Genomic DNA, 12,710 nt, shown 5'->3' on the forward strand with positions numbered 1-12,710 from the left:
TATTCAGAAATGAAACACAGGACAATAATGTTATAAGTTACCTGGATGTAACTCCAATTCTGTGAATCAATGTGTGTTGCTCTGTATCACAAATTAAATGAGAGAGTGTCAACATAGTTACTGTGGGGAATATAAAGCATTGATACGGCCTTATTTATTTCCCGAGTCACTTTTTGGCCCTCATAATAAACACCCTGGACAAAATGAAACAAAAATGAAACTGAATGAGCCCTCTGGAGTCCAGGTTAAAATTGAATTGTTGGTATTCGTTTAGGAACGCTGCGGTGAATGTCTTAAGCATGTGATTTTATCTTTGTTTAGCAGTTTTAAACTGTCCTCACCTCACTGTATCCTTGCACTGTATCCTTTCTTTCTTTTTTTTTTTTACAGTACAAGCTCAGCTGTACTGTGAGTCTGACTTCTTATTGCATCAATGTAAAAAAGTATTTAGCCCCCATAAACCTAAATAACATGAAAAAAGACACAGATGCTCATCAAAATGTACAAATCTTTAGTCACAACAACTCAAAATAGTATTATTGAACAGTTCTAGGTTGTAAGAAATGCTTTTTCACTATTTATACTCACAAATACAGCAGAAAAATGTAAGACATAAAAGTTAAATACAGTCTATTTACATGTAAAGAGATGTTTATCTCATGTTTGTGCCCTCTTCACTGAAAGCATGTGAATGCTTCTAAATCACTGTAAATATTAGTAAGGGACTTCCAGGGGTTAAATTAAAACGCTGTTGCATCCAAAAGAAGCAACATTTTCAAGGGCTCCGCTGCCTCTTGGGGAGGGGCCACCATACAGTTATATTTTAGGGATTAAAATACCCATGAATTAGATGATAATAGTTATAGTCTACTGCAAAAAAAAAGTCCATAGTTTGTACAGTCCTATCCCGAAAATCAGTATCAGTGTTGTACAATTATTCAGTTCATAGAGTTCAAAGGGGAGTTATGGCAAATCGTAAATTACCTAGTCAAATGGCCTTTATCTTGCTGTTTGTTCAATGCTTGATCACTTTTTTTGTATGTGACTAAAGTTGCATGTCAATCCGTGAATTATGTGATATTAGGAGCTTCTTTAGAGGGACACTCTCTGGATTTCTTTCTTTTTCTTAGTATTGTTTGGTTTACCTGATGCTACCTTCTAATGTAGCCTATACACCGAGTCTACAAGTTGCAACTGCAAATTACATTAAAGCTTGCGTATTTGTTCAAAAACTTTAGATAACGTGAAAACTTTAAGGACAGAAGAGAACATATTAAGTATTTAATCCAAGTGTAGCTACAGATTTTTATCCTTAAATTGTCTCTGAAGCATATGATAAAAAGTTGGGAGCTATACTGTACAAAAGCAGAGCTATACAGCCCAATGCATTACTTTCCTTAATGTGGACAATGTCATTTTAATACTTAGACTTTATTTTCATATATCATAGGGATTATTTTAGAAAACATATATTTTTTGTAACTTGTGAAAAATATTAATCCTGCATGGTTGAAGAGATGCATTAAATATTAAATTGTCAAAAACTTAGATCTGTGGTATATAGCATAATGATTATTTCATTAAATCAGAAAATACAATGAAGCCTTAGTATGGTTACATTTTAATAGTATTATGTTGAGACTACAGCTAGGATATACACACTCAAGGCTACTAAAACAAATACAAAATTAATAATGATGATGATAATAATAATAATAATAATAATAATAATAATAATAATAATAATAATAAAGATAGAAATCATAGAAAAACAAAAACAAAAAACAAATACACCAAAACTCGTAATGGCAGTTTTGGTACACCTACTGATGTTTAACACACTAAGGCACCTTGTGACTTGAGCACACTGATATCATATTGAGGTAAACCCCATCAATACACACAGTATGAAAGAGTTATGGTAGCAGATCCAAAATCAAAGTCTTGCAAAGACTGCAACAAACCTGCGAGTCAGTTGCAACAAACTGTCCGTTCATGTCTGAAATTCTCCAGGAGCTGATATCATTTACAAAACAATGAAAACTTTGTTTTATCTCACAAATAAATTACAGTGGCAAAGAACACACAGAGACAATATGATTATCCTTCTAGGCACATTTTTGTTTCTTTCATGACTATGGATTTGGTACCATTATGTTCCCGTCCAGCAGACTAGACTGAATGAATGAATACCACTTCAGTGGATTATCAGGCAACGCCGCTGAGATATCAGGGTCGCGTCACTCCTCTCGGGTGCTTTGTACCATGGAGTACTTCTTGCAGGGGTTCTTAAGGCAGGCAGGAGGCCAGGTGATGGGCCAGCTGTACGAGCATGGCACAGAGGTTTGGACGTTCCTCTCCAGGAAGTTGAACAGCGGGTTCCACCAGGTGTTGGTGAGGTAGTTGTTGGGTGAGCATTTCAGAGTCTGTCAAGAAAAAAAAAAAGGTGTCCTTTAAAATAATATAGTAATAATTTAAAAAAATGTGCTCATATATTACGTTCCATGGAAGGAATGCAACTCAAAGTGGTGCTGATGAACCGGCCAAACTCCCAATCCCTTCTTTGTGTCAAAATGTGACTTGTTTATGTAATTTGAAAGTTGTGATTGCATGTCAGATTACAGATATGCAGCTTCAGTGACGGTATTTCCGGTAGCCACATCCCCAGGATGAAGCATGCGGACTCGTTGTTCTTATTACTGTCTAGTGTGCAGTGGCCTGGTTGGACAAGGGAAAGTGGCAGATAATCTGGCTGAGGCTGATGAGATACGATATGTAACTGCTGTGAATATTCATACACAACTTTGATGAGGTTGCACAGAATTCCAACCTCATTGCAGAATTCCCTCCCTTTTTCTTCCCCAAGTGTTTCCGTGTTGAGCTGCAGTGAAGAGATACAGTAGTACCACAAAGAAGGAATTTTAGCTTTGGACGATAAGCACCTAATTAGTCTAACCCAGACTGCCGAAGCCTCATGTTAACTTCGGATAAACTGAAATGTATTTTTGCACGGAAAAAGGACTGTTGATTTTGTCCCCCATCACTTACATTGGAAGTGCACTGGGGAAGAGAAGGGAACTCACACTGTCCAGTTTGAACAGGAGGAATGATTACTACTTACAATTTGGCCAGTAGAGGGGGGTGATTCTGCATTTTGAAGATATAACTAACTGTTTCAGGGAAGGACATTCAGACACACAGTCAAAAAATATGTGAACTTACTCTAAGTTTGTAATATTATGTAATGTAATATAGAAGCCATTTCCTTTAAACATAAACAGTAATAACTTCTTGTGTTGGCATGTAACTTTTAGCTGCTATACAAACTCCCTGAACAAAATACAGCCACGTGTCATCAGACAGACAGTAAAGCCCTCCATCCATAGTGATTTATGTGTAACACGGTTCAACGAGAGGGGATCCTTGACCTTTGAAAGCTCTCATTTACTCTCTTTGACTCCAGCACACACTCAAACAGCCCCCCAGTGCTCAGCTCTTTGTTCAGACCTGTAAATTGGCCATGGTGTGGTACCACCAGAACAGGCGGGAGGTGATAAAATAGGCCACGACCACATCCACACTGTAGTGCTCATGTGCCACCAGGATGCACACCACACCAACGGCACTCAGCAGCCAGCACATCAGATGGTACCACCAAAACGACCGTGGCGAGTCTTGAGAGGGAGGGAAGAAGAGACAAGAGCGTTGGCAATATTCATGACAACATCCGTTCGTGGTCTGTTCTTCCATGTCTCCACTGTCAAAAAGGCAGACTGTGGCATTTCAGTGAGATATGTCAAGAACAGAAGGATTTCCTGCAACACATAGACAAACAAGGCTTCAGCGAATATCTCTGTAATTTTGGAAACTAAAACACTGCGACTTTTGCTCGTAAATCTCATCCAAACAATTTATTTTGGCTTTTTTAGAAGCCTTTTCAATATGTACTTTGTATTTTCTATCCAACTATACCAGAAAAACCCAGCACAAGATCATCTGCCAATTTATTAGGTACACCTGGCTAAAACTAATGCAGTCTAATACAACAGACCTGCAAAAAAGCCTAACTTGATAAAGTTTATAATGTTAACTGTTTAAGAGAGGTCTTGAGCCATTTAGGAGGCTGTATTTTGTTGGGCATTTGTACTGTATTGCACTATACTGAGAGGTGTTTCTAATCATTTGTCTAGCCTCACTGACATGCTGTAAGTGGGGTGGACAAAATAATGGAGACACCTCTCGGTTAACACAACATAACATTGAAATTAACATTAACATTAACAGCACCAGAAACTACAGCCTTCAAAATGACCATAAAGTTGAAGACTCTGTGAAACAGTTGAAATTAAAACTGAACATTATAACGTTCATGAAGATAGGATTTATTGCAGCACTATTGTATAAGAAAGCTCCGGTTAGCTATCGAGTGTTTATCCAGCAATATGCAGCTTTACAAAAAATTGTAATAGTGGCAACACATTTATAATTTGTATCTTATTAGTCCCTAGAAGGTCCATGTGTATAATACAATACTGTGGGCAAGAGGGGATGAGAATGGAAACTGTCAATATGATTAATATTTTATTCATGGAAAATTCCAATCAATTATTTCATAAAAGCAAACAAAACAAAGTGTTGCTTTGAGTACTCACACTCCTTGATGAATAGGTAGGTGAGGGTGAGCATCACAGTGTGTCCACTGTAGAGGAAGTCTCCACACAACAGATGGGAGTTTGTAATGGAAAGACCTCCACCGGAAATCAGCCGCAGAATCCGCTGGATTTTTGCCTGGGAGTCTCCGTGGAGCTGATGGAGAACAGAAAGTGGATGTTAAGAGGGAGAAATACATAAACACTGGATCAGCAGCAACATTATTGCATCATTGCAACTAATGATTATTTTCATTTTCATTTGTCTGACCAGCAGTCAAAGGTATTAGATTTACAGTCAGGTAAAACAAAGAAAAGCAGCAAATCTCCACATTTGAGAAGCTGGAACGAGATAATGTTAAATCTGAGGGCAGGCTAGCCGTTTCCCCCTGTCTCCAGTCTGTGTGCTGAGCTAAGATAACCGGCTGCTGGCCGTAGCATCATACCTAACATACATACATCACAATGGTATCAGTCTTCTTTAGGCAAAGGGTGTATAAGCGTATTTTCCAAAATGTTGAAATACTTTTCTAGTTTTCTGTTGATTTTTTTCACGTCTATAGGCAACATAAGTTGAGCAGGGAAGGAAGTAAAAGAAAGGTAGTTAATATCATTAACTAGACATGGCCAAATCTCTTGTACCTGCTGCTCAAATGACTGACGATAACTCACTTCTTACAAGTAGCTAAAGGCTTTCATGTACTGTCCGAAACATATCAAATTCTTGAGACTAAACTGTCCAATCTTTGATCCTATTGCACTACTACTCCAGTAGCACATGTTTTTGATCAAACATTGATGCACCTCAATATCATTGGTATCTTGAGGCAGTAAAAAGTCAAAATGGCTTTTTTTTTTTTAAAGCTGCACCTTGCGTGGCTGTGCAAAATAAGTCCCAGAGGGTGCACAAGAGTACACGGCTGAACAATGCAAGCTACGCTGAAGCCAGCTCTCATGTTTGCATGCTACTCACCTTAGGAGCACAAGACATATGCATGCCAGGTACAGGCAGGGTGGTGATGTACATAGTGACACAGCGGTACAAGTACAGGGTGCCAATGAGGAAGAAGAACCGCCTGCTTGCTATTGACCTGCAAATGGACAATGACCGAGCCAGAATTGAGTGAGTGGTCCCCTGCTTATGCCATATTACTTACAAAGTGGCAAACATCTACTTAAATGTACAAAATTCTGGAGACCTTCTTGCACAGTGTGATGAGTCAACATGTCATCAAATTGAGTTTTATTAACCAGACCACTTAAAGACAATGAGAAATCCTCCCTAATATGCTGTAACGGTTTGAAAACATTATTGGTGATTTGGCTTGGATTGCTAAACCCATTTTATAGTCAGTTTTTTGATTCTGTATCTTTATTCCCCTAGGCGGATGGCCAAATGTGGAAGAATTGATGTCAAAAGATGAATTTAATTAAAAAATGTTCAGGTACCTACATTAAAAACCTCAATGCTGGGGGTCTGGTTTTTGGTTTCGGCTCTAATGAGCAAAGACTGCTTGCTAAACTACTCATGTTGACCAGTTATATGGGGGAACCTCAAATGTAGAAAATATAGAAATATGATTTAATCACTGACAGTAGCCTCAAGAGAGATGCAGAGCATAGACAAGTTAGGAGACATAACCATAAAACCGTTCAATAATATGAAAAAGAAAATCTGTAGCCTTTTTGTGCAATGAAATTAAATTTTCTCTGCTCATTTAATTTCCATGCGTTTTCATCCTGTATTTTTCTAATTGTCAGCAAATTCCACAAAAATAACTGAACACAAAAATATAGAAAATCACTATAGTTATACTTTTAGCCGAAAGAAAAATGCTTTTACAATAGAGAGGACCAAAGGTTCTTACTTGTATCTGAAGAAGAACAACTGGATCATCCAAATGGCCAGCAGCAACATGCCATTAATCTCTGTTACTGTAAATGCCCAGTTAACCCTGTCAATATAGTCAAAAAACTTATCAGGAAGAGGTGGGCTGCTTTCTTTGGGTGGGACCCTCTCGTGGACGACCGTGATGACGACTGTGGTCAGGACCAAGTTGAAGCCAGCATAAAAGAAAGCGATTATTGTCTTCCACCACTCCATGGGCAGACGATTGACCTTGGACTCTGGCACAGAGATCTTCACGTAGTCATTATGCCTCCCTATGCCTTTCCGAAAGCCCCTCTTTGCATCCTCCCCACCTGGGGTGTGGACAGGACAAGTTTTACCGCTGCTGGGCGCAGCCCCACCTTCCATTTCTGGGTTCAGATTATCAGTGGTAGAGTCTCTCGCATCCACAAGCTCCTGTGATGCCATGGGTGCCTGCACTGTCCATCCACGGGCACTGCTCCTCTGGGTTGAGGCTTCTTAGCTGCCATGAGAGAAAGCAAAAGGTTGAAAACTGACAAACTCTTCCGTCTGGAAAGCACAAAGACGCAGGTGCTGCTTGGTTGCATTAAGAATGCCAAATCACCATGAAGAGAAACGGAGAGGAGATGAACACTGGTTTACTTTTGTTTCCACTCTTCCTTATCCTAAGGATTACCAAAGCAAGAGATTAAGCTTCTATTGATACAAAGTTCTTGATTCCTGTAGCTGAAATGTCCATTTTACACTGAAAAGCTATTTTTGAGGCTGTAACAGCCATCTTTTCTAGATGTGGTTGTATGAGTTAACGCTGTGAGTTATATTTTCCTTTCCCTGGACATTCACCAGAACCACTCAGACAGTTTGGACGTTCAGTTAGACTCTTATTTTGGGCCTTCCGAAGTCTGTGCCACACTGCTTTGGTTTTCTGATTTTGTCCTCAACAAGCAGCTGCTATGGTCAGTTCAGTTTTGTTCAGTTTTATGGTCAACATTATCCATTGCAACAGAGCAATTTACATGAACGTTTCAAGCTGTATGAATGCAATTGTAGCTGAAGAAAACTAAACTAGGTGAGATTTAAAGTTCATTCTTGACCTTGGAAAAGAAATAACAAAGCAATCTCACCACCATGGTCCATTTAGTAGCTCTGTCGGAGCTTTCGGTTGTATCACACAATAATTCTCTGAAGATGGAGTTTTCTCAGTCGTCATGTCATGACATTGTTCTGAGCACTTTAAGGACTTCTTTTGCATAGCGGCTTAAAAAAACTGGGAAAACTCCATGTCCCGAAGAAGATCCTGTGATACGCTTGAAAGCTTGTGAGCCTAACACCTTGTGGTGAGATTGTTTTTGTATACAAAACAAAACAAAACAAAAAATAAATAAAAATAACAAAAACAAATCAAAAACTAAACTAAAATAATAATAATATAGTTATAATATAGTATAGTATATACTATATTACTAGTATATAGTATATTATAGTATATAATATATATAATATATAATATAGGTATAATAACTAAAATAAATGGATTCTTGGAAGTCTGAGATGGATAATTAGAAGACATGGTTGGAGATGAGCTAATGCAATGTTTGTTGTTGAGCTCTTTTCAGTTAATGACTTGAGAGAGCATTACAGCTTCAACCTTTTTCATTCTTTCACATCTAAAAGGCTTCCAGTCCCTTTAACAGCTCCATTAATGGATTTGAGGATGTTGCTATCAGCCCTGAAATGCATCACAATAAATTTCATCTGGGAAACATACAGAATGGTATGTTTACTTAGAAAGAAAACTGGCCCTCGGACGAAGGAAGGGATAGAGACTGAGTATGGCTGGATTCAAGGGGGCTGCTGAAAGCATCAGTTTCCTCAGGATCAATTTTTGGGAAAATATTATTATAGAGGAGAAACGCTTACAGTAGAATGCCGTCTGACTGACCCATAGTAGATTCTGCCTATTATTCTTCTGATTGATGGCTACAGAGCACAAAATCTGACTGACATTAAGGGTTCGTAAGGTATATTATTACTGACCAAGATGGCTAATAAGATCAATAAGAGCAGACAAACAACATAATCTAATTACAATGCCACACCCCTTCTGTTATTAGTGAGATTGTGGTGCATCTCTGTGGTTAGTTATACTGCAAATTGTGATCCTGTATGTTGACACTTAAGGAGGAGTCTGTTGCTGGTGTAGCATAGCATTTACGTTACAAGTGTGAGAGCAGATGAATGTGTCCCTCTGGTTTTTAGATTAAAACAGTGTATTTTGGCTGCTCCCATCAGGGGTCACAGATCCCCATCCGCATATTTGATTTGGCGTAGGTTTTTCACGCCAAATGCCCTTCCTGTTTCAACCTGGGTATGAGGGAGCTGGCATCAAACTGCCATTCTGGGATCAGCGGGCAACCTGCTCTACCACCTGCTCTAACACCCGTTTTTTTTAAACGTTTCTAATATTGAAGAGCTCCGTTTCAACTTGTGAATTTCGGCAAGTCTGTACTTAAGAGGAACAGCAGGGAAACAGACCGTGGTGATGATGACGACATCTACAGACACAACCTGCTGCTGCTCCATAGACTGTGAGTAATGGGACACCATGACAGCACCATTGATAAACCACCAATTGCAGCTCATTTATTGGTAAAAGTGAGTGTAACAGTGTCAAACAAGTCCTAAATAACAAAATTAATTGTTTATCATTGCCTTCCAAAACAACCCATATGAGCATTTTTTCCTGATCTGGCACCCCTATCGGTATGATGATGTTGTTCTCGTCATCACCTTCCCAGACAGTTACATATTAATTATATGAGCCTTTATAAGGACATTTTTCTCATCGGTCTCTATTTAGTTCAATTCACCTGAAGGGATAAAGTTCTTTTGACCCCTGCGGTTAAGATTCGGTTCATTCTAGGCAACTAAAAACTGGACTGAGGTTAAGGAAAGATTGTGGTCATGGTTAAAAACCTACTTGGTTAAGTTTGATACACAATCCCAACTCAAGGCCCAATAACAAGCTTTTCAAAGAGCTTTCAACTGCATCACACAGGCTTCATCAACTGACGGTGTTTGCTCGGTTGTCATGGAGATGCATCTGTTGCCATGTGAGTTCATTAGCTGTCATGATTTCATCAATAGCACTTTGAGGACTTCTTGCTCACGTTGGCTTAAAGTAAGCATGAAGAGGCATTTTAAGACAACATGGACACATTTTTCACCGTGAGACTGCTCACATGTGTGCTGTACATGGGAGGGCAGCAGAGTGTCTCCATTAGACTAGTTTTCCACGGATCCCCTCCTCCCCAGTGTACAGTACACAGTGTCTTCCAACCAGCCGGAGCACCCTGCACTCCAAAGGAATGGGTGGTGATGGAAAACTGGCAGAAAAACCTATTCCACATGGTCACAGGCCGTAATGGATAACTTGGCTGCCTCCACTCACCCAAGCTATTTCAAGAGAAGCCACCCTGTTGCCTTGAAGGCTGTATTTTACTCCAGGGCAACCACGGCTTTGACTCCATTTTGGGGCCTTCATAATAACATGCTACTCTTGCTGTCCACTCATTTTCTTCTTCACATCATGTGGACTGTCTTCATCAAAGGGAGGGTTTAAAATAAATCACACTAGAGGAGGCCCAGCCCTCCAGAGACTGGGGACACTACAGAGAGGAGTTTACTATATGCCATCACATGTACATGCTATAAATCCAGCGTTGAAACTGCATGTTTAGCATTGCATCGTGCTAAGGTTTTAGTTAAGTTTCATTTCATGTCAGCAACAGACGCTCAGAATTTTAAATGTACGGTTCAGAAGTCTCACTGAAGAGGATGTGATTGAAGTATTTGAGACAAATTTGTACAGCACTAAGGCGCTATGGCGCTGTGTTTGAAAAAATAAAAAGACCTCTTAATGACTTTGACGATGAAAAGAATATATCTTTGTGTTTTGAGAAATGAAAAGAGGGATGTGCTTTTTAAAAATTATTTTTAGTAGTAGCAGTGATGTGAGAAGTTCCTATCCTTTCCTTGAGGAAAAACCATAAGAAGCAGTGTATGTTACTTAATTAAAGGGACATAGTATTTGTCAGCAAAATATAATTAAAATAGCTGAAGTAAAAAATGGCTCCTGAGTGTTATACTATTTTATATTATATTAGTGGGTTGTTAATGCAGATGTATTAATGTCTAAGTAGTCTTTCACTATTAAAGCTGATTCAGGTGGAGCTGATAAAAGCTTTATACTGTAAATGAGATTAATCCAAAACGACTCACCATATTATATAACGTTTTATCTACCTAAACGCTTAATCTACAAAGTACTTGTCGCTGTCAGCTACGTGTACTGGAGTAAAAAGTACAGTGTCTACCTGTGAAATGTAATGGATTAGTATAAGGCAGCATGAACCGAAAATAAGTAAAGTACGGTTACTGTATATCAAACCGTACTTAAGTAGAGTCGTTCAGTAAATTTACTTTTACCACTGATTAGTAGCAGTAGTAGAAGCAGTAGCAGTGATGGTAGTAGAAGTAGTAGGCTATACTTGGGATGATAGTAAATGTTGACATCATAGTAGCTGTAACATTAGCGGAGTTTGTCGTTAGTGATAACCTTGCATATTCATTTACCAGTAACCCCATCACGAATGTGAATGAAGGACAGCAAATGTTTGAAATCTTTTGTTTTACCACAGTTATGTTCACTTCCTTTACTGGATCCCATGATTACTGTATAGGACTCATTCACTGTCCAAAGCTGTGTATCAAAACACAAAAATACAAATTCTTTGCTGACAGAGCAGAATGTTGTAGGCTATTTTTGAAAAGACAATCAGTTATATAGCATGCAAGCCAAAATTGTCACACTGTGCATGGAGCCACCGCTACCCTTCTGGGTGCCATAACCACACGTGGGGTGGATGCTGGCAGTAATGTCAGGTTCAAGACTGGGTGTCTCCCATGCCTCCCATATATTACAGGGTTTGCAGTCTGTCACATGGGATGTGCGCGGTGAAGCCTGTTTTGAAGTTTACTTTTGGGGGTGTAGCACAGTGGCCCCACACACAGTGTTAACCGCCACATGTTCCAGATGAGGCTACTGGGTGCGGCAACAGGTCATTGCATGTCCTGTAATTAAACCCTCTCGTTTTCAATCAGCGCTATTGCATCTGGGGCCTGGCAACTGAATTATTAAAACCGAATTGAGGCAAGGCACAGCTGTATCACAGTCTGTGTACTGAGCTGCCCATATGTAATTCAGAAATATTGCTTTTGATTTGCAATATGTATGTGACAAATGGCCTCTTCGTCTCTGTAGGCTGTATCACCTGAAGCTACAGATAGAGCCCGATAAAACGCAGCGTATAACTGACATCATCATACCATAAACACGTAGGCTGCTCTTCCAGCTCACGTCCAATGATCAACCGAATAAAACTTTTTGCATTGATTGATTTTTATGCGAATACACGAGCCCTATGCCACAAATGGAAAATTCAAAGATATATGTATGTCGAATAGAATACGTATCAACTGGGTATCTCTGTATCTATACGCAAGACTGATAGAAAAAAAAAAAAAAAAAGTTGAATGTCATCCGGAGTATAAAATCCAGTCCGGCTGTGCCATCCTATTAAAGACCACCTATCAATGCCGCAATTAATCGTCTGTATGAAACACACGTAGCCCAGCGCACAGCGACGAGAAGGTGAGGATCTGTGCGCGGAATGAACATGTTGCACAGCTCCTAGCATCCTACCTGCCTCGCTCGGGCCTCCTAGTGCCTCTTCCTGTAGTTGCAGTTCCTCGGATCCCTGATGCTGCGCCCTGTTTGATCGCTGCTCTGCTCCGGCCGGACTGCTACGTTACGCGGCGCTGCCGCTGGCTTTTGAGGGAGCGCTCCTCCCCGCGGTCCCACATATGCTCAGATTCATTCATCCTCCGCCACCCGGCCTCCTGCCTCGCATCCCCCTTTAATTCAGAGTCCGTCCTGTAATCGGCACAAACGTCGCCCTGTAACCCTGCCTATTTAAAACAGGTGTCCTGCAACATTTGCATCTGAAGCCAGATAGGTGGAGCAGCGCGGTATTTTATTATTGCCCCGGGTAGTAGTGCATTTATTATGGTGGCGCAAAATGTTTGTTTCAATTCTATAAAATGTAAGCATAACATAAAATACCATTAAA

The 12,710-nt window shown here is 39.7% G+C and overlaps 1 protein-coding gene across 1 annotated transcript; it reads right to left on the minus strand.

Moving 5' to 3' along the window:
- Window positions 1-1,807: 1,807 nt before the first annotated feature.
- Window positions 1,808-12,376, minus strand: sgms2a (sphingomyelin synthase 2a). The gene is made up of 6 exons (XM_040146699.1): window positions 12,284-12,376; window positions 6,518-7,021; window positions 5,623-5,740; window positions 4,653-4,806; window positions 3,508-3,674; window positions 1,808-2,426 (listed from the first exon to the last, which is right to left on the minus strand). Exons 2-6 carry the CDS (start codon window positions 6,964-6,966, stop codon window positions 2,241-2,243), a joined length of 1,074 nt encoding a protein of 357 aa, XP_040002633.1. The 5' UTR covers window positions 6,967-7,021; window positions 12,284-12,376; the 3' UTR covers window positions 1,808-2,240.
- Window positions 12,377-12,710: the final 334 nt, after the last annotated feature.

Source organism: Xiphias gladius, chromosome 15 (assembly GCF_016859285.1).
Source record: "Xiphias gladius isolate SHS-SW01 ecotype Sanya breed wild chromosome 15, ASM1685928v1, whole genome shotgun sequence".
Lineage (NCBI taxonomy): Eukaryota > Metazoa > Chordata > Actinopteri > Istiophoriformes > Xiphiidae > Xiphias > Xiphias gladius.

Excerpts from the sequence above, each read along its gene's own strand:
- sgms2a (XM_040146699.1), bottom strand. The coding sequence starts at position 6,966 with ATGGCATCACAGGAGCTTGTGGATGCGAGAGACTCTACCACTGATAAT. Across the intron at positions 5,741-6,517 it reads TTGTTCTTCTTCAGATACAA|GTCAATAGCAAGCAGGCGGT; the intron begins GTAAGAACCTTT and ends GTCCATTTGCAG. Across the intron at positions 4,807-5,622 it reads ATATGTCTTGTGCTCCTAAG|CTCCACGGAGACTCCCAGGC; the intron begins GTGAGTAGCATG and ends GTTCTCCATCAG.